Raw genomic sequence first — 22,810 nt, forward strand, 5'->3', positions numbered from 1 at the left:
CAATTGGAGGTAAATTTTCCAATGGAATGGAAAGAACCTCTTGAAAATATTTTCTCTCCATCTCAACAGGTGAAATGGCGGGACATTTAGGAAAATTCAAAAATCTTAAATTATTCTTTCTCAAAGAATTTTCAAAGTTCTCCAACTTACGGGAAATAAATGATCTTTCTTTAACCATTTCCATTTGTACAGTTTTAATTTCCTTTAAATTTTCTTCTTGTTTCTCCAATTTTTTGGTTAAATCAGACAGACACATTCCTTCCTGTTCTACTTTGGAGTAAATAGTCCCATAATCTGTTTTAATAGCCGAAAGACTATTAAAGGTTGGCGTCCATGATAGATATGGCCTGCCAGAGCGCCTCCATATTTATTTTCTGCAGTCTTTTTAATTCCCCAAAACAGATGGCATTCCCTCCCGGAGCACCTCTCACCTCTCCATCCATGGTGCTGGGAGATAGCTGACATATTCCACCTGCACTTTCCTCCTGAATCTCCCGTGCTGGCGTCCCTCCTTCACTGGAGCACAGCCCTTCCTCTTCGGACAGCTGAACTCCTGTGTCTCCCTGCACCTGAGCACTTCCGGGTTGGGGAGTGACCGACCTCTGCTCCAGGCTCAGAATCGCCCGTGCAGCTCCTGCGCCGAGCTCCCCCGATGTATCTGGGCTTGCCCTCGAGGTAGGAAGGGTTCCTTCAGATGGACGGGAAAAAGCACTCGTTATCGAGGTTTGAACTAGAGAGCTGCACGGGAACGGGGATGACGGGAATCCCGCGGGGATCCCGCGGGTTCCCCCTTTGGGTCACGGGGATCCCGTGGGGATGCCCCCTAGGGTCGCGGGGATCCCATGGAGACGCCTCCGAGGGTTGCGGGGTTCCTGCGGGGTTGGATCGCAGTGCACTCGAGCCGCGAGGGTAGTCTCCTTCTCCTTACCTGCCCTGTCGCAGCACACAGCCGAACGGAAATCTTCCCGATGTCAGCGCTGACGTCGGAGGGAGGGCTTAAGCAAAGCCCTCCCTTCCTCCGACGTCAGCGCTAACATCAGGAAGACTTCCGGTCGGCTGTGTGCGGCAGGGCAGGTAGGGAGAAGGCAATGGCGTACGAAAGAGGGGGGAGGGGGCGGTCCACCCCGGAGAATGTGTACAGCCGGTCAGTTCCCCGATCGACCGACAACAGGCCCGGCTGACAAATCTCCCTGCCCTGTAGCCGCGAATCTAAATTACCTCTTACAGCAGCTTCACTACTCCAGCTGCTGTAAGAAGGTAATTTAGATTCGCGGCTACAGGACAGGGAGATTTGTCCGACCGGGCCTGTTCTGTTGTCGGTCCGGTGCAAAAGCGCCACAAAGGTGGAGGCAGGGAGGGAGGAAAGGTGGAGTGGAGAAGAAAAGACGCTTAAGGGGGGAGAAGGCCGCTGAAAGCACTGGGGAAGACAAAGGGGTGGAAAAGAACGCTGAAAGGACATGGGGTAAACGGGAGGAGGGGGGGAAGGACCCTGAAAGCACTGGGGAAGACAAAGGGGTGGAGAATGCCACTGAAAGGACATGGGGAAAACAGGGGTGGAGAAGGCCGCTGAAAGGACATGGGGAAGACAGAGGGGGGAGAAGGACGCTGAAAGGACATGGGGAAGACAGAGGGGGGAGAAGGACGCTGAAAGGACATGGGGAAGGCAGAGGGGGGAGAAGGATGCTGCCTGACAGGACATGGGGAAGATGGTGGGGGAGAAGGACACTGAAAGGAAATGGGGAAGAGGGAATGGGAAGAAGACGCTGGCAGGGAAGAAGGCAGAGGTGCCAGACTATGGGGGGAGCGGAGGGAAAAAGATGGGTGCCAGACCAATTTGGGAGGGGGGAGAAAGGGAGAGGCACAGTAACAGAGCAAATGGAAGACACAGAGAGAAGAGAGGCAGTGGATGGAAGGAATTGAATGAGAACATGAAGAAAGCAGAAACCAGGCAATAAAGGTAGGAAAAAAATTCTTTTTTTTTTTTTAGTTTTTTGCTTAAGGATAAAGTAGTATATTAGTTGTGTTGATAAAAATTTATAAACATTAGAGGCTCTGATAGAAACCCGTTTACAAAGTATGTATTCTTCCCAATTAATATTTCCAAATTAATAAAGTCTTTTTGCTTATTTTTAAATGGGTTTCTACCAGAGCCTTTAATTCAGTAGCATAATTAAATGAAATAACTATTTCTGTAGTTTATAGGGACGGGCGGGGACGTAGGGGATTCCTCGCGGGGACGTAAGGGATTCCTCGCGGGGACGGGCGGGGACGGAGGGGATTCCTCGCGGGGACGGGTGGGGACGGAGGGATTCCTCACGGGGATGGGTGGGGACGGGTGGGAGTCCTCACGGGGACGGGTGGGACTTTGGCGGGGATGGGTGGGATTTCTGTCCCCGTGCAACTCTCTAGTTTGAACCAAGCGCTGCGGGGTCCCAAACGCCGGAGGGTTAGGGCGAGAGATCCCTTTCCTCTTCCCCATTCCGTCGGGGGAGAAAGAATGTGCAGCGCTGATCGCTATCGATTCGTAGTGCTGCTCCCGTTCATGCGTCCGTCTCCACCGCCATCTTGATCCCACTTTAGCTATAAATTTCAATATTATTATTAAGACTTTGCCAAAAGGAAAGATTTATAAACTATAAAGAGTTTTACCTCATGCAAAATTGCCATTTCTTTAATAAGACATTATTTTTTCTGAGGCCTTCCAAGTACCTACAAATCCAAAATGTGGCCCTGCAAAAGGTTTGAGTTTGAGACCACTGCACTAGACGCTAACGCCAGCATTGAGCTGGCATTAGTTCTAGCCACCTAGCATGGGTTTAGCGCTTGCGGCAATTCTGCACACACTAAAAACGCTATCACAGCTTAGTAAAAGGAGCCCTTAATGTTTGTTAAGTGGAAACCCAGCTGTGGAGAAGGGCCGGACAGTTGGCAGGCCGGAATAAAAGACTAAACGGAATGGATATGGCCCGCAGGCCGTGGCTTGCCCATGTCTGGGCTGGGCTGATGCTCCAAGGCTGTGTCACAACCTACAATGTACGGGCTATGACTGTCTCAGTAGCTCATTTTCATTCTGCTTCTATTCAGGACCTTTGCAAAGTGGCTACTTGGTCCTCAGTGTACATGTTTACCTCATTGCTGTTTAGAGCAAAACTCCAGAAGAGACAGTTGGTTCTTTTTCTTCCTAAGCGCCAACTTTCCCTCTAACCCTGGCACCCTCCCAACAGGGTCCCCCAAGGATCCCCACTTTCATCATCAATGTTCAACTTTCTAATGCAATCCTTGGGAGCCAACCTAGATCTTGCATGAATAAAACATTTCACTTATGCAGATGACATAACAATCATGCTACTTGTAATGGCTGCAATAGCCCTCGCCATTGTCAAAAAATGTCCACCTCATAGAAAACTGGACCTCAACCCACTGCCTCAAACTAAGTAAGAACAAAACCAAATTTCTTTAGCTAGGACCCTCAGCTGACCCACGCTACACTCCAAGGATTACAATAGGCGACACAAACTTTCCATTGGAACTACAATCTCGAATCTTGAGTAGAACTTGATAACCACCTATCCATGAAGAGCCATGTACAATCAAAAATAAAATAATGATGATAAAACTAAAATCCATCAGAAAATACTTCGAAACAGAGGCTTTCTGAATTTTAGTGCAATGTTCCCCGACTACCTAACAGAGTTGGCTACCCTACTCCAGGGTGCCTCCAACCGATATTCTACCAGAAATCTTTTCCACTTAAATTCCCAGCATGCAACAATATAAAGTCTACTGGGAAATTACCTTATCCATCCAATTTCAATTAGCAAAATGCTGGAACCAACTACCATTTACACTATGATCTTGTGACCACTATCTCAGGTTCAGAAAACTTTTAAAAGCATTTCTGTACCAAGACAGAGAACCAATCTGGAAGTAACTGAAATACACTCCTCCCTCCGTATTCGCGGGGGTTAGGGACAGAGCTGGCCCGCGAATAAGGGAAAATTTGCGAATAACTTTTCAGCCAACTCTGACCCACCCCTGGACCTTACCCAGTGGTCTAGAGGTGACGCAGGGCAGGAGCGATCTTCCTACACTCCTGCCCTGTGCAGAGCCATGCTGTGCACCCGTGCTGTGAGTTCCTGTAGTCTCACGAGATTACCAGGTAAGGTCCATGCATGAAGTTGCCACTGGAGTTGCGTCCACGGCTGAGGGCTGTGCTCCTGGGGCAGCTGATCGCCTCCTCCTTGTCCCGTTCCGAGTCCCGGGGCCGGTTCTGGTTGATACGGGCTGCCTCTGAGCGATTCTCGGGGGGGGGGGGGTCCGGCCAAAAAATTGATAATAGTTGAAACCGCGATCGCTGAAACTGCGAATAGGGAGGGAGAAGTTTAGTAAATGTAAAAGCGTATTTTTTAACTGTCTAATGCAACTCCTGGGACATAATGTTAAGCCAACGATGACCTACTTGAACTTGTATTTGTAAATATGATCTAACTGTCTTAATAAAGTAAACTCTCAGTTATCCAGCACCCATGGGGATTGGTGGATGCTGGGTAACTATAGTTTCTGGTTGCTTGAGAGTTACTGTAAAAATAGTCTTGTCTCCCTTCCCTTCTCATTCTATCTTCTTCCCACTCCCAATTGTAGGTCCAGTATCTATTCTCCCCTTCATTCTGGGTCACTGTCTCTCCCTCCCTTCTCACTCACTTTCTCTTCCCCTACTTAAGGGTCCAGCATCCATCCATCTCCCCTCCCCTGCACCCTGCTGGACTCTCCCACAAAAAGAGCCACCGCACAAGACTTTGTGATTTGATGAATAAAATTACACACCAACATTATTTTGGACCCCTACTGTTGTTTGTTGACCCCCCTCCCCCCACAAACATTTCTGGTCCACCTCCTCCTCCTCCCCCTCCCCTCCAGTCTGCCCTCCCTCCCTCCCTTCACGTAGGTCTGGCCTCCTGGATTCCACTCACTTCCCGAAGAAGCATCAGAAGCCATTCATCAGAGGCAGCACTGCAAGCAGGCTGCTCGCAGCTAGCCCCGGCAGGGCCTTTCTGCAGGGTCGGAAGTGATGCATCAGAGAAAAGGCCTTGGCCGCAAACAGCCTGTTTTCAGCACTGCCTCTGCTGACTGGTTACCACTGCTGCTTCAGGTAAGGGAGGGAGGGACAGAAGGGTGTTCATGGCTCAGGATCGTTGCCGCTGCTTCAGGGCTGGGGAGGTTCATGGCTCAGGACTGTTGCCACTGCTTCGGGGCAGAAGGGAGGGGAGGTTCACAGCTTAGGACCGCTGCTTCAGAGCTTGGTTGGAGGGAGGGAGGTTCGCAGCTCAGGACCGCTACCTCTGCTGCTTCTGGAATGAGTGTTTTCTTTTTGCTGGTTGGCTGAGAGTGCCAGTTGCTTGAACACTGGTTAATCAGGATTCTACTGTAACTGTACTGATCTATCTGTACTAGCAAATCTATTGAATGTCCATGTCAAACTGTTCATTGTAACTTCCTGGGTAACTGACCCAACCTCTTGTAATGTAATCCAACCTTGAACTAAATAGGTAAAGGCGGAATAGAAAACCCTGTTGGATTTCAGCAGGCTCATGTTTATTCCATGTATAACCTCTTCCAGAACCGTGATCTTAGCAGCTTGAGAGTCCCACATATAAGAATATAATGCCTGCTTGAACTCGGAAAAAGCAAAGTTACTTACTTGTAGAAGGTGTTCTCTGAGGACAGCAGGCATATATTCTCACAACTCGCCTACCTCCCCTGGTTGGTTTTCTAGCGTTGTTATTGAACTGTTAGTCCCATGGAAGGCACGTGCACGGTGTGCCCACTGCCTAAAGATTTAAAGTAACAGTGCCCACATATAATAATAATAATAATAATTTTATTCTTATATACCGCCATACCCAATGAGTTCTAGGCATGAGACTATATGCCTGCTGTCCTCGGAGAGCACCTACTAAAGGTAAGTAACTTTGTAGGGCAGTTGAGTTTGGAGTCGAGTGGGCCTTGGTGGCTTTGGGGGGTACACCTGGTGGCGCCAGGTCCCCCCTTATTTCCCCCCCATCTGTTTCTTTTAGCTCCTTGCCTATGTGGACTTCTGCCTCTGGCAGTTTGAAGGAGCCAGCTTATTAGGCTAAGGAGACTGTTGAGGCAGCACGGGTTTCTTCCCACTGGACCTCTGTTGAAGCGCCCATCTGAATTGATTAGCTCTTAAAATAGCTGTATCTGGGAGAAAAAAAATCATTACCTCAATATGACTGTTCCTCCAATGCTGAAATCAATGCAAGGTATAAAAGTAGTAAATTCGTACAAAAATGAAACAAATCACTTATGATAGTAACCTTGGGAGAGTGTGTAAACTAAGTTATGTGGGGGTTTTTTCCTTCTGTTTCTGTAGTTGTTTAGAGTTTTTACTGGATAATGGTGCTGACCCTTCCCTACGGGACAAGCAGGGATACACAGCCGTTCACTATGCAGCCGCTTATGGCAATCGGCAGAACCTTGAACTGGTAAGAGCTTGTTATGGTAAAAGGGGACCCTTAGAGGGAGGGAGGGAAAGAACACAACAGGTGGGTTGCTCCGGGTAATAGATGAGTAACACAGACATGGGAGGGAGGCATGCTGCAGCAAATGACATGCAGTTTTATGGGGAGGGGCACAGTACAGAAGTGTCATGTTGAGAATGAGATACTCCATGAGAAAGAGGGGCATAACAGGCAAGGTATAAGAGACAGTGTGCCATAAAGGGGTGGGGTGGGCGTTTTGGTACGAGGGAAAGGAAGGGGTGCATGTTGGGTGATTTTGCTGCAAGGGAAAGGGGAGAGGGATGTTGTGAAGGGAGGGCAGATTTCCAAGAGCACCTGGTTTGGGTTGTTTTGGGGCAGTGGTCTCAAACTCAAACCATTTGCAGGGCCACATTTTGGATTTGTAGGTACTTGGAGGGCCGCACAAAAAATAGTTAATGTCTTATTAGAGAAATGACAATTTTGCATGAGGTAAAACTCCTTATAGTTTATAAATCTTTCCTTTAACAGTTAAAGGAAAGATTTATAAATATAAAGAGTTTTACCCCTCCTCCCCTTGTCCAGCAGTACCTGATGCACACTGGACAGGAAGAGAAGTTCCGGCGTCGGCATCAGCTGACTAGCAACTTCCTGCAGCCGCTTTGTATGCCGGGACTCCTGCCTTTGCATATCTGCCGGATACACGAAGGCAGGAATCCCGGCATATGATGCGGCTGCAGGAAGTTGCTAGTCAGCTGATGCTGGAGCTTCTCTTTCTGCCCAGTGTGCGAGATTGCGCTGGCATCAGCTGACTTGCAAATGCCTGCTGCCGTCTTGTATGCCGGGACTCCTGTCTTAATGTATACGGCAGATACGCGAAGGCAGGAATTCCCGGCATACGCAACGGCAGCAGGAAGTTGCCTAGATTGCGGGATCAGGTTGCCCAGTTGCAGTTGCCCAGATTGCAAGTTCGGGTACTAGACCGTGGGCCACAAAATAGCAGTCTGGGGCCGCAAGTTTGAGACCGCTGGGCTAGAGGTAGTGGAGATTTTTCCAAAGAACGGGACTAAAGTTGTTGGATTGAGTGTTCTTCTTTTTCTTCTAGCTGTTGGAAATGTCTTTTAATTGCCTAGAGGATGTGGAAAGCACTGCTGCAGTCAGCCCTTTGCACTTAGCTGTAAGTATATTATACTTCATTTTTCTGCCTTATACTACTTTCTTATTGAGATGGAAGGTAGGTTCCAGCCTTATGTGCTACTTGGGCTTGTGAAGACTGAGTTTCATAAAGTCATTGATTCAACTGTTACTGTCTTACTTGTCCAATGCTTTTTTTAAATGCAGAAAGATATTTCACTCTCTCTTTTTTTGTTGTTGTTAAGATGAAATGCTACGTGATTGGTTTCTATTCTCTTGCCATTTAGGAGTCCTCTTTGAATGACCCACTCCTTCCTTTTCATTCCTCCAGACTGGCCTAGATGGATGGGTTATGCACTCCTATCAGCAGGTGAGTGGAGACTGAAAACTACAGAATTCTGGTGGAGCCTATAAGTTAGCTGTGCAGTCCCTCCTAGAATCAGTATTTCTCAGTCTCCCAGCAGGTGGTAGAAGTGCAAGCCTATGCAGTTTTTGACTGGTCTGGTAGGCCTAGGGATTCCTAGTTTAAGAGGGAAAAAAATGTTACTGGAATCAGCAGTGTTGGAATTCATTCTGGCTTCTAATTTCTCTACTTCTGTCCTAGGGCTAGGGTTGCCAACTGTGACTGGTAGTAGTTAGCTGACCTGGCTGATTTTTGAAAGGTCAGGCCAGCTGTCACCAGACCCTTCAAACTGGCAATTGAAAAGCTGTTTTTTTCTTTCAGTCTCAGTTGCATAGCCTGCACTGCCCTAGCATCAGGGTCAGACTGAAGCAGGAGGCCCAGTGCTTTCTACTCTTCTTCTCCTCCTTTCCATGATCCAGTCAAACGGTGTTTTTAGGAGGTCCCTGACAACCGCAGCAGTTCAGAAATGCTGCTGGAGGACTTTTTATAGCCTCTCTTTTGATGTGAACTGCCCTTCTGATACAACTTCCGGTTTATGTGGGGGCGGTTCACATCTGAAAAGAAGCTCTAAGCAGGCCACTGGCAGCATCTTCCAGGAACTTCATGGAAGGTAACATTTAAGATAGACTAGGGGCAGAGGGTGGAAGGAGGGAAAGATGATGGAGGATTTGAAGAAAGAGATGTGTTAAGCAACTGTAGGGGGTTAAAGGGGAGACAAGAGAGTAAAATGATGGACGGGGGAGGAAAGAAGAAAGAATGATGGATCCAGGGGGGGTTAAAGAGGAAGGAAGAAAGAGAGAAGTGATGGGGAGGGAAGAAGAAGAAAATGATGAACCAGGGGGAGGGGAAGGGAAGAAAGAGAGAAATGGTAGACTCAAAAGTGGGTGGAGAGGAGGGCGGGAAGAAATAGAGAAAAATGATGGACCAAAGGGTAGAGGGGAAGGACACCAATACTGCTAGTTAGACTGTAGACATTGAGGAGGAGGGACTGGGGAAGTGGTGTAGTGAGTTTTTTTTTGTTTTTGGGTTTTTTTGGTATATAATCTTTTTATTAGGCAACAGCAAAAAAATATACAAGAAGCCACAGATAGCAGGAATAAGCTGACCAAACAAAAACCACAATCCAGCAAAAGCAAATCCATAACACACACAGCAAGTGTCAACGGACAGAGTGTAGCATCAAGGATCAAAAGGTGCCCAATACAAGTTTTCAGTAACCTAGGAAAACCCATCCCCAAGGACCAGCCCCCCTGTCAAGCAAACAGAAGGACAGATCCAAACTCCCAGGGTCCAAGTCCCCCCCAATCCCACTCGTCCCACTCTCCATTGTGTGGTAGCCAAAGAATCCAAGAAATGAAGTCAAAGAAAAGAGATAAAGAAGATATACACAAAAAATGAAATAGAGTTCGTGCATGATCAAGCATAGTACCCCAACAACAAAACTCTGCCCTCAGCAAGCACCAAGACCCCCAGGGAATCAGGAATTGAGCAAGAGACTTCTCGTCTTATGAGAAAGGGAATGCCAATAAATCTCCCAAGTTTCTTGAAAGTGATCCAAATTGCCCTCCCACTGCTCAGTATTCCAATAGCGCAAGCTCATATAGAAACAACTTCCAGGTAGCCAGAGAGGGGGCTGCTCGTGCTCTCCAATAGACCAAAATAACCTTGGCCAAGAGGACTGCCTTAAAAATCAAGAACTTAGGCCCCCGAGAACATTGAGGAAGCTCCCCTCTGTCATAGAAGAGAGCCAAGGTCAGGATGCACACAGGTAGGGATGGATATGTCGAGGTCAAGAAAGTCCACACCCTGGCCCAAAAGGACTGTACCCTGGGACAGGCCCAAAACATATGCCCCAAGGTAGCAGAGCCCATGCCACATTTCAGACAAACAGCCCTGGCAGCAAACCCCGCTCTCCATGGGGAAATAAAAGCTCTATGCAAGAACTTATATTCTTGCTCTCTATGGAGCATACTCTGAGAGAGAGTACGCAGCAGTACAAAGCAATGAGAAACCAGAGAAGCTGGAATAGGGTAACCCAAGTCAACACTCCAAGCCCTCGCCAGCATGTCCGGCTGCCGATCAGGAGCGCGAGCCTCCAGCTCGGAAACATAATACCGAAGACGAGGGACACAATCCTCCCAAATGGCTAGACTCTGACCCAGACTTTTTGCTATGGAGGAGTGCAAGTAAGATTGGTCTAAACCAAAAATATAATGCTTGAGCTGCAGATACCCAAAGGCTCAAGAGCATAAAGAGATGTCAGCTCTGCTGGAGAAAGAATACCCCCCTTGCTCATTCAGCACATCACCAACCCTATGGATCCCATGGGCATGCCAAAGCTGGAAGACCCTATTATCCTGTCCTGGACTAAAATGAATATTGCCCACAATAGGCAGGAAGAGACAGATAATACAATTTTGACCCAAATGTTTGCAGAGCATTTTCCATATGATCCGCATATATGGCCAGATAACATGGGTACGCTCTGAGGCAGACAAAACAGAGGGAGAATGCAAAAGAGAGAGACCGGAGAGAGGGAGCAAAAGATCCCACTCCACAGAAAAAGCTAAGAGATGAATTGTCAAGGCAACAGTCCCACACATTTTAACCCGTCTCCTTCCCTTTTGTCCAAGTGGCTGAGGGTCTCTTGGGATGATGATTTTTTTGTATGGGGTAACAGTTTTCACTTGATGAAGACTTGGACCCCCTGGTGGACCTCCAGGATCCTCTCGGGGGGATGGATGCCACTGGCAGAGGTTTTTTGGTTCTGCCAGCTGACGAGGATGCGTCATAGTGCACATCTTTCAGTGGGAAGAGCTCCAGGAGCTTATTATTCAGGTTTCCTTGGTGTTGCGCTTCGAGGAAGATGCGAAGGAGCCCCCGCATATAGTGGACCCCCTGCTCTTTTCCTATGCATCAGGATATTTGAGATATTTTGCTTGCGCAGTGGAAGGTGCCAGAGCCGCCCATATATCCCATCCCGGAGGGGGATAGGGATACCTTGAAGTTGCCAGGGGTGGACGTGGTGGTTTCGGCTATCGTGAAATGACATACGGTGCTGGTTGAAGGCATCTCAGATTTGAGGGACTCGGAGCAGCGTAGGTTGGAGTTCTTAAGCAGAATTTTGATGTCACTGCCCTAGTGGTCCAGGTGGCGATGTGTGGCGGTTTGGTAGTTCGGGCTTGTTTTCAGGTCAAGCGTGTCCTTGACTGGGAGTCTGATAACTGGTCTTTGGTGGAACAGGAAGTAGCCAAAATTGAGATGGATGCTTCTTATCTCTCAGATGCCATATATGATCTGTTGCAGGCGTCGGCCAAGTCCATGGCTCTCGGGGTGGCCGCTCGTCATACCCTGTTGCTCTGGGCTTGGTCAGCATCTAAGGCTAAGCTTGCCAAAATTTCCCTTTGTTTGTTTGTTTGGTGAGGATTTGGACAAGTTGGTTCAGAGTGTGGATTTTTTCTGCAGTATTTTTCTAGGGTCAGGGAGATTAAAAAGAACAGTGGCTTTGGCTCAGCTGGCGTAGCAGTCAAGCTGTGGGGATGTTTTGCTGAAGGCACTTTTTTCTATGCAATTTCCAACAGTTGTTACTCCTGTTAGGAGTGTTACTGTTATACTTAGTACTTCTTAGTTCTGCTTGGCTATTCTGGTTTTGTCTCAGTCTCCACCTGCTGGTCATGGTGAGCTATTACCCATCAGTGATCTGGGCCAGTCTGAAGAGTCTAAAAGAAAGAAAATTAGCAGGTAAGAACCTACTTTCTCCTTTGTGGGTTTTGTTTTGGGCTTTTTGGTTTGTTTGTTTTTTGTATGATCTGCTTGTGGTAAAAACCATATTGCCTCAGCACTATAAAGATTAGTGAGTCGCTTCTGAAGATCTGCTTTTTCATTTTGTCTGTAGGCCTATAATGGACACTGTGAAGCCCTGAAGGCACTTGCCGAGACCCTGGTGAACCTGGACGTTCGGGACCACAAGGGGCGAACTGCTCTGTATCTTGCCACAGAAAGAGGTTCCACAGAATGTGTGGAGGTGCTCACCAGCCATGGCGCTTCTGCACTTGTGAAAGAGAGGAAGAGGAAGTGGACACCAGTGCACGCAGCAGGTGAGGGTGTTATCATCCCTTACATTTTGACCGTATGGCTCCTGGATTGTTTCTTGTGTGGGCAGCAACTGGTGGTATTTCTTGTATGCAGTTCATGTCTGTAGCTTTTATCATTTACAAAAAAGGTTCAAATGAACTTTGAATACTATTGTTTTTGCTGGAGGCACTGTTATCAAGTTTCAAGTTTTATTAAAATTTTGATGTATCGCAATATCATAAATTCAGTGCGATTTACAATTAAAAATGGGGTCTCAATTATTAACTACAACAAACGCCTGGACATTACAGACTTATACATAGGGGAAGTGGGGAGAACTACAATAAGCATAGTAAAGTAAACATGAAAGGTAAGTACAATGGGAGGGTAAGAATTTCTTACAGTAATAGTTTCTTACAGTATCAAAACAGCTGTTGCTAGCATTTTCTCTTTTGTCTAACAGCTGCCTATGGGAACACAGACTCCCTGCATTTGCTGATTGACAGTGGGGAACGTTCAGATGTTACAGATGTGATGGATATCCATGGGCAGTAAGTCCAGTTGATGCTTTCTTTATGTGGTCTTTGGGCCGATGTACTTTGTAAACAGCTACACTTAAATGTATTCATACGTATATGTGTGTGTGTCTCTCTCTGAAAATGTTCAGCTAACTGGTGCTCCTTCTGCTTCTCAGTCAGTTTTTCTTTTTTTTTAATTGATAAATCTTTATTCAAAATAGAGAATAATACAGCAAACTCAAAAACATACATCAAATATTGCATCATAGCAATAGGAAAACAGGCTGCAATCATGATAATACATTAAACAATTAAACAGGTACATGGGTTGTTTGCAAAGCACCCATTCCCAGACACTTATAAATTATAATACCAAACCTCTCTTCCCCCCCCCCCCGTTCCCCCAACACCTCCCCACATCCTCTATATAGCAAACAAGAAACTTTAGAATTTGCACTTGATATTATTATTGGTTGTTGCTTTGAGCTCAGTCCCCTGGGACTTTGCCCAGTGTGAGAGTTCCCAACTCTGTCTTGCCTAACTCCCCCCTGCAACCCCAGGTTTCATCTTTTTTATGAAGCCTGATAGCTCTTCCCTGTATTGTGGAATAGTTTATTTTTTCTGCTCTGCTTGAGTACCTGAATAAATGCATGTAAACCGTTCTGAGCTCCCCTGGGAGAATGGTATAGAAAATTGGCGGATTTAAGGTCATCTGAAAATATTGGATGAAAGCAGGTTTACGTACTTTGGATGATGTTATTGTTGATGGTAAGCTGCTTGGTTTTTCACAATTGCAACATAAATTTGGTCTTAACAAATCACAAAGCTATAGATGGTTGCAGTTCAAGCAGGTTCAAGCAGGTGGGGTTCCCTGAATGGAAAAATCTTAATAGTCAATATAGTTTGCTGATGTTATGTTTCCAGGTGGACTTTCTGGGACACCGGGCTGCTCAGTGGTACAAATTAATATCTGGCTTTTTAATTAAGAAACTAAAAACTGGGGGGGCGTGGCTTAACGCGAGCACGGATGGAGGTGTGATCGTGAAGCTCCTCACCATCCAGGCAATGAAATAAAAAAAAATTATTTTTCCTTCAAAATAATTATATAGAAAATATATATATAAAAAGCTGAACAAAAGATACAAGATAAAATCCTAAATTGCGGCATTTAAAGAGAGGTATGTGCTGACAAGAGTCGGGAAAGCAGAGAGCCGTTTGTGTTGGCGGTTACATAAAATTGAATACAGCGCTGAAGTACATGTTTATATTCCGACCAGATACAAAAAAAAAATAGCTGATAAGAATCGGGAAAGCAGTCTGTGTTTTCGGAGGTTTTAAGAGGCTTTAAAGCAGTGCTGAGACTGCGAGATGAATGTGAACTGAAAAAAAAAAAGCTGACAAGAGTCGGGAAATAGAGAGTTGTCTGTGTTTTCGGCGATTTCAAGAGACTGCGAGATGTATGTTTAATTGAGAAATTGTAAAGAAAGGTTGTGTTCTGACAAGATATAACTGTAGAAAAAAAAAAGCTGAATTGCTACATTTGAAGCGTGATATGTGCTGATAAGAGTCGGGAAGACAGAGAACCGTTTGTAATGGCGGTTTTATGAAGTTTGAATGCAGCGCTGAAACCGCGAAGTAGATGTGAGTGATCAAACAGTTTGGCGAAATTGTGGAAAAAAAAAAGGAAAAAAGTTTATATTCTGAACAAATATAACAGAAACAGAAAAAAGCTGGTAAGAGTCAGGAAAGCTGAGAGCTGTCTGTGTTTTCAACAGTTTCAAGAGGCTTGAAAGCAATACTGATACAGCGAGATGAATGTGAATGACCAGATAATCTGATTGGGAAATTGTGAAGAAAGATTGTGTTCCGATCAGATATAACCAAAAAAAAAAAAAAACCTGAATTACTACAGTTGAAGTGAGATAAGTGCAGACAAGAAACGGGAAGGCAGAGAACCAATTGTATTTTTGGCGGTTTCATTAAACTTGAATGCAGCACTGAAACCGCGAAGTACAAGTGAGAGATCAAACAATTTGATTGGAGAAATTGTGAAAGAATTTGTATTCTGACCAGATATATTAAAACCAAAAAAGGAAAAAGATTATTCTTTGATAAAAAAGGGGATTAAAAAAAAAAATAAAAAAATTGAGAGAGAGGAATACTTGCATTTTCTCTCAATAATCAAGTGCCGAAGCGCTGAAGACAAATAAATATCAGCTTACTAAAATAAATACTGAATTGAATATTATTTTCCTCTGACAAAGCTGCGATTGGGCTTGTGAGAGAGGAGACAGAGAAAAGGTTCAACGGAACTTTAAAAAACTGAAACAGCAAGACATTGAGGAAATTGAGAGACGCTGAGAAAAAACAGAAGAAAATTGCTTAAAGTTGGTCAAAATAGGAAAAATAACTCTAAAAAAAGTGTTGCTCTCCTTAATCAGGGCTGCGATTGGGCTTGTGAGAGGAGAAAAAAAGTTCCCCTACTTCATTGAAAAAGTGAAAGTGAGAAAAGAATTTTCAAACTGACATAGGTAAAGGAAAAGAAAAGAGCTTAAAAAGAAAAATTTCTACTTCAAAAGATAGAACAAAATCTTGGAAGAAAAGAGATTAAAAACCTAAGAATACCAAATCTAAAAGACTAAATAAAAGAAATAATAATAATAACCAAGAAAAATAAAACAATAACATGGCAAGTACCAGACAAAACAAAAATGAGGCTGGTACATCTGCAAAAAGACAGAAACAAGAACAAATAACTCCAAGCAAGATACCACTTCCTATCGAAGAATCAGACACATTAAGCAAAACAGAAGTTATGGAAGAACTAAAACAAATCAAACAAATGCTCAAGGAAACTATAACTAATATGTCGGAAATGAAAGAAGAAATTTTAAATATTCATAGACAAATGGAAGTTAACAACAAAAGAACAACTGAACTAGAATCAAAAATGGAAACTATAGAATGTGAATCAAAAAGATGTAAAAACGACAACTTGGAATTAAATAAATTAAAAGATCAACTGGAGGACTACGAGAATAGAGGAAGAAGGAAAAACATCAAACTTTTTGGAATACAAGAAAATTTAGAGGGAAAAAATACTATCCTTTTCCTTGAGAATTTAATTCCAAAAATACTACAGTTAGACTTGAAACAACCAATTGAAATTGAAAGGGCGCATAGAATCCCAATTAAAAATTTAGAAAACAAAAACAGACCAAGACCAATAATTTTCAAAATGCTGAGATACCAACAAGCACTAGAGATACTAAATGCAGCAAAAAAAGATAAAAACCTAAATTATAAAGGATCAAGATTATGGTTTTTACCAGACTTCGCCAAAAACACAGCAACTAAAAGAAAAAGACTACTAGACATGAGACCTCTACTAAAAGAAAAAGGATTTAAATATGGTCTATACTACCCGGCGAAAATGAGAGTGTCATCTGGAGACAAGTCCTTATATTTTGAGGATCCCGAAAAACTAAAAGATTTTCTCTCTAAACCAGAACCTATGATATATTAACATAATACATTAAGATGGTTTTGAAGACTCTACGAAAAATTAGAAAATATAACATATTGAAATATTTGAAGAAATGGAGGAAATACAATACAAAGAAAAGACAATAATAATTATATGAAAGAAAGAACAGAATATAGGAAAATTATTAAATAATACACTGCATATATGTTTAAAATAATTATATGTTGAAATCATAATACTAAGGAAATACAAATTAACATATTGTTAAATGGATAATGATACATTAATAAAATGTTATGGAAAATGATTAAATAAATATAAAAGATCAATATAGATAGATAGAAGGGAAATTTGTTTAAACAATTGAATATTGATTGCCTGGAATGGGGAGAATGTTAGGATTACAGTTCCAATGTGTATCCTTAAGCAGCCAATGTATTGGGAGGGAAAGGGAGGGATAAGGAGAATATTTATTAGAATAATTAAGGGAGATACATTAGGGTTAAATATGTGTGTCATGAAGAAAATTTTTTGGATATTAAATATGAAAGAGGAGAGGAAGAATAAGATAATGAAAAGTATTAAAATATATAATGTCTTTTAAAATATATTCTATTAATGTCAATGGCCTGAATCACGTAATTAAAAGGAAAAAAATATTAACATTTTTAAAAAAACAAAATGCAGATATTTACTGTCTGCAAGAGACCCATCTTAATATGAAGGAATCACAGAAATTATCAGGTGGATGGATAAAAGAATGTTTTTTTGCTCCAGCAGTGGGTAAAAAAGCAGGGGTTGCAATCCTTATTAATAAAAAATGTATGGCCAATATAAAGGTAAAAAATTCAGATCCACATGGAAGATGGATACATATCGATATAGGTATGGGAAATGATACCCTGACGTTATTTAATATATATGCCCCTAATTCGAATCAATCAGAATTTTTCAAAAAGCTACAAAATATGTTATTACCACTGGCTGCCTCTAATTTAGTGGTGGCTGGAGATTTTAATGCTGTAATGGATCCATTATTGGATAAAAAACCAGGTAAAAATATTAAATCTTTAGGTCTAGATAATTTAGTTCGATCATGTGATTTGAAAGATATATGGCGTATTCTTCATTTTAATGATCAGGAATATTCCTTTTGTTCACAGGTTCATAAATCATTTTCAAGAATAGATTATATTTTTGTTTCAACAAATAAAGTGCAACAAGTGATTAAAGCCTCCATTGATCCTATTATCATTTCGGATCATGCGGGAATATGGATAGAATTACAATTAGATCAATTAGAAAATAATAGACCTCTTTGGAGATTTGATAATGCATTGCTTGTGGATGACAAATTTTTGAAAAATTTCAAAACACAAATTAATGAATTTTTTCAAATAAATTTAGTGGAAGATACATCTATAGAGAATGTATGGGATGCATTTAAAGCAACTATGAGGGGTAATATCATATCATATTCAGCTTTTATTAGGAAACAAATTAAAAAACAATATATAGAATTAGAAAAAGAAATAAAAATATTAGAAGCTAAATTGATAAGTAAATGGGAATATGAAGTTTTGCAAGCTCTTTTGAAAGTAAAAGGTAAATATAATGAATTAACTTCAAAAATGATAAGAAAAGATTTGTTTTCCAAACAAGCAGTGTATTATGGAAATTCTAATAAGGCGGGAAAATTATTAGCAAATTATCTTAAGGCAAAAAAAAGGAGAACTAATATTAATGGAATAAAAGATGATAATGGTATAATAACAAATCAAACAAATATAATATTAAAACAATTTTTAAATTTTTATAAGGATCTATATTCTTCCGAACCTTATTTGGAGAAACAAAAAGATGGAAAAAAATTTTTAGATTTAATAAATGGACCTAAGATTCCTGATCATATAAAACGAAGTTTAGAAGAACCTATATCATTAAAAGAATTAGAAACAGCATTGAGATCTCTTAGAGTTGGATCCGCTCCAGGTGGTGATGGTTACACAGTAGAATTTTATAAAACATTTCAAAATATCCTCTCCCCACATTTATTAAAATTATATCAGACACAACTTATAAAAGGTAATATAAAAGGTACTATGGCTGAATCAATAATAATTGTTTTGCCTAAGCCAAATAAAGATCCTACTTTGGTTTCGAACTACAGGCCTATATCTTTGATAAATGTTGATAATAAAATTTTGGCGAAAATTTTGGCTTTGAGATTAGCCAAAGCTCTCCCACATATTATAGATATACATCAAACGGGTTTCGTTGCTAAAAGACATTCCTCCAATAACTCTAGACTATTATTTCACATGCTAAACTTGTCAAAAAAAATGGATGAACCGGCTTTTACAGTTTCATTAGATGCTGAAAAAGCATTTGATAGAGTAGAATGGAATTTTATGTATCAGGCTTTAGAATGGTTTGGTATAGGTTCTGGATTTATACAAATGGTAAAAACTTTGTATAGCTTCCCAATTGCAAGATTAAATATTAATAATAAGATATCTGATGGTTTTCAATTGCAGAGGGGAGTTAGACAAGGATGTCCGTTATCTCCTTTGTTATTTGATGTTGTATTAGAACCCTTATTGTTAGCAATACAGCAAACGAGGGAGATACAAGGTATTCCATATTCAGATATGGAATATAAAATTTCGGCTTATGCGGATGATATTTTGCTTTATTTGAGAAACCCAGAGTCTACCTTATCTTCTTTATTGGAATTAATTGATAAGTTTGGCAAATTTTCAGGTTATAAAATTAATTGGAATAAATCTGAAATTATACCCTTGAATGTTTACTGTGTAAAAGGATTATTTGATATTTTTCCATTCATATGGAAAGAAGAAGGATTTAAATATCTAGGCATTCAAGTTAAAAAAACAATTGAAGATACTGTAAAAGAAAATGAAAAATATGTATTAAAAAAAGTTACGGAGTTATGTGAGCAATGGAACCCATTACATATTTCTTGGTGGGGAAGAGTTCAAACTATTAAAATGATGATGTTGCCTGTAGTTTGCTACCAAATGAGTATGATACCTATTTATTTTCAGGGGTCCTTTTATAAAAAGCTTAATAGAATTTTAACAAAATTTCTTTGGCTTGGTAAAACACCTAGAATAGCTTTAGTAACCTTACAAAAATCAATTAAGGAGGGAGGGGTAAATTTTCCAAATTTCTATAGGTACCATCAAGCCTATATTCTACGTCAGGGTATGTATTGGATCCTCCCAGAACTTATAGATAATGCACCAGATTGGTTATATTTGGAATGGCGCCTTATGTTTCCCCTAAATTTAGTTCATATACCAAGTATTAATATACCTAAAAGATACAAAGAAAATAAAATAATAATGGATACTTGGAAAACATTGAGATTTATTGATAAATTAACACCCATCCCAATATACAAATCAACTAATCAATCCATATGGATAAACTCCAAGATCAAAATTGGCGGAACTCAAATCCTTTGGAAGAACTGGATTATTGCAGGCATTAGATCTCTAGACGATGTTATTTCAGAAGGTAAACTGCTGGATTTTTCACAATTGCAACATAGATTTGGTCTTAATAAAACACAAAGTTTTAAATGGTTGCAATTGAAGCAGGCCATTCAGGTTGGGTTCCCTGAATGGAAATCATTAAACAATCAATATAGTTTAAAGTTCTTATGCTTTAAAGCAGACTTCCTAGGACATCAAGCCGCATTGTGGTATAAATTAATATCTGGATATTTAATTAAAAAACCAAAAAATGGTCTAAGAGACATTTGGAGCATTGAGATTGGACATCAAATTAATGCATCTCAATGGCCACTAATTTGGTCTTGGAGAATGGGATGTACAGTGTCAGCGTCTATGAGACAAACATGGTTCTTTTTATTACATAGAGCTTTTTGGACCCCTACTCGTTTGCAAAAACTAGACAGTTCTAAGTCTAATAGATGCTGGCACTGTAATCTAGAACCAGGGACATTAGATCATTTATTATATCATTGTCCTTATATTAAAATTTTTTGGAATTCAATTTGGCCACAAATTAATAAATTAATGGAAAATCATATTGCAATATCATATGATACAATTTTATTTGGAATAATGATGAGAAAAAAAAGTCAAATTTCACCAGAAAATAATAAGCTTTTATTAATTATGACAGGGGTTGCCATTCAACATATAACTAATAATTGGAAAAATTACAACAACCTAAATTACACATTTTGGTGGAATACAATATGCCATATTTTTAAAATGGAAAGAATAATAGCAATACAAAAGGGGACATATAATAAATTTATAAAAATATGGGGGCCATTGACAAAATACTGTAATGAATAAATAATAGAATACTTTTTCTTCTTTTCTTCTTTTAGAGATTTTTTTTTTTTTTTTATGACACACATATAGGGGGGGTAAGGAAAACAATTTATATATAATATATTATAATATATGATACAAAATGTAACATATGATTAAAAAATAATAGAAGGGTGGGGGGAGGGAAAATGAATAAATTTATCCAGAATATATTGTATTAGATATAAATATGTTATTGAATAATTGTATTCTAATATGTTGTATACTTTTATAAAATTTGAAAATTAAAAATATTATATTAAAGCAATAAAAGGGTGGGGGGAGGGTGAAGGGGAAAATCAAATTCAGACATACATTGTGTTAGATATAAAAGTGATACCATGCATTTATCAAATGTATTTTATTATTATGTACACTTTTTGTAAAATTTGAAAATAAAAATATAATGGAAAAAAAAAAAAAAAAAGAAACTAAAAACTGGTCTACGGGACATTTGGAGCATTGAGATAAAGCATCAAATTACTGCGTCTCAATGACCACGGATTTGGTCTTGGAGGATGTACAGTGTCGGCATCTATGAGACAAACATGGTTTTTCTTTAGCACTCTCCAGACCAGTAGAGGTTAACTTTACGAATGGGTATATATCTAATCATGACCAGCAGGTGGAGACTGAAAACAAAACTTTGGGACAGTATATACTATCCTCCCTTCTCTATTTCCCTCAGTCTTCTTTCAGTCTCCAGCAGGTGTTGAGTGATCTGTACCCATCTCTCTTGGTAGGGCTGTTGGAATTTGTTTAGGGGTTTATTGTCCCTGTTTTTGGCCGGACGGAGCTTGGTCGGGCCCTGTTTGGGGGTCCGTCCGACCTCGGGGGTGTCAAACCCGGCGGGTCACGAGCGGGGTACCTCTCCCCACTTCCTCCACCTCCCCACATTTTTTTAGAGGAGCCTCAGCAGTAAGCCTTGCCCCCTAAGTCAAGCAAGGCATATTGCTTCGAGAGCCTGTGGAGTCTGTTCTGTAAAAAAAAAAATCCTGAGGTAGTGCTGGTCTGAAGGGTTGTTTCCCTTTAAGAAAACTGTATTTTACTGTATTTTTTCATGTAACCGGCACTTTTTTATAGCTAGGTCGCGTATGGAGCAATTGTGCCCTTCTCCGGGGGAGTAGGACACACTTGAGTCCAGCCGCGAGGCACTCGCGGCCGGCCTGAACTCGGCGGTTTGGGTCGGTGAGGTGGTGGAGCTCCGTCGTCAGCGGCTGCAGGCGCCCAGAGCTCCCCGCCGATGGTGCCTCGCGAGTCGGCTTGGAGCAGTGGGGAAGCCCGGTCTTCCACAACCGCCCACGGAGGGATTCCCCGAAGGATTCCCTCTCAGCTGATTTTTTGACAGCTGATGCCGACTTGCCTGTCTTAGCGGCTGAGACTGTTCAGTCTTCTCAGCCGCTACAGGCCATGGAGGGAGCATTTTTGGCGGGAACTTCGCCATTTTCTTTGTCTGGCCCCTCCATTTTGTCTGCAACCTCAGGTGACCTTCCCCCTGTATGGCGAACACAGGGGCAGGTTTCAGCATGGACCCCTGCTGGGGCAGGGAGTCCCTGGGGACCCCCAGGGGTTTTTTGCCCCCAATTTAATTTCTTTCTTTGTGCGGACTTTTGGGGGTCCCACGTGCGCCTGGGGGGTTTCGGGGGGGGGGGGTTTCCCTCCGCGCCCCCTATGGCTTTGCCTCCCTCTTTTCGTTTGGCGTCCCCTCTTCCTCCTCCCTCATCCAAGCGCCCGCGGGGGGGCTTGGATTGCGAATTGGTGGGCGGAGGAGCGTGTTGGCCGGGTTGAGGACCTGGCTGCTTTGGCGGGCTTCCAGGATCCTCTAGAGGGGACGCCTGTTGGCAGCGGGGCGGCGGGTTTCCCGTCTTCCAGAGCAGATGCGTCTGTGGTGCGCTTTTTTATTCAGAGGGATAAGCTTTTAGACCTGTGTAGCAGGTCTCCTTGGTGCTGCATTTTTGCAGTGGCGCCGCCGGAGACCCCGCGTATGGGGGCCCCTCTGCTTCAGGGGGTCTGTCCTGTTTCCCGCTCTTTTCCTGTGCGTCAGGATTTGCGGGATTTTGTGTTGGCGCAGTGGCCTATGGGCGCAGTTTCGTTTGGTGTGCGCCTTGGCTCTTGGGTATCCCGTCCCGGAGGGAGGTAGGGCTACCTTAATTTCGCCAATGGGGAACGCGGTGGTCTCGGCACTTCCTAAGCGGCATACCGTGCCTGTTATGGACGGTTCTGCTCTTAGGGTCTCGGAGGCGCGTGCGTTAGAGACACTTCTTAAGTATGATTTTGATGTCTCTGCCTTTGGGGTCCAGGCGGCTGTTTGTGGGGAGCTA

The 22,810-nt window shown here is 42.3% G+C and overlaps 1 protein-coding gene across 3 annotated transcripts in view; it reads left to right on the forward strand.

The window, feature by feature from the left end:
- Nucleotides 1-22,810, forward strand: part of ANKRD52 (ankyrin repeat domain 52) — a 235,565-nt gene that overhangs the window by 130,698 nt on the left and 82,057 nt on the right. For all 3 annotated transcript variants that reach the window (XM_033937117.1, XM_033937118.1, XM_033937119.1), the window contains exons 16-19: nucleotides 6,395-6,506; nucleotides 7,606-7,677; nucleotides 11,933-12,134; nucleotides 12,575-12,662. In XM_033937117.1, coding sequence (XP_033793008.1) covers nucleotides 6,395-6,506; nucleotides 7,606-7,677; nucleotides 11,933-12,134; nucleotides 12,575-12,662 — 474 coding nt within the window. The remainder of the gene's footprint in view (nucleotides 1-6,394; nucleotides 6,507-7,605; nucleotides 7,678-11,932; nucleotides 12,135-12,574; nucleotides 12,663-22,810) is intronic.

This window comes from Geotrypetes seraphini, chromosome 3 (genome assembly GCF_902459505.1).
Source record: "Geotrypetes seraphini chromosome 3, aGeoSer1.1, whole genome shotgun sequence".
Classification (NCBI taxonomy): domain Eukaryota; kingdom Metazoa; phylum Chordata; class Amphibia; order Gymnophiona; family Dermophiidae; genus Geotrypetes; species Geotrypetes seraphini.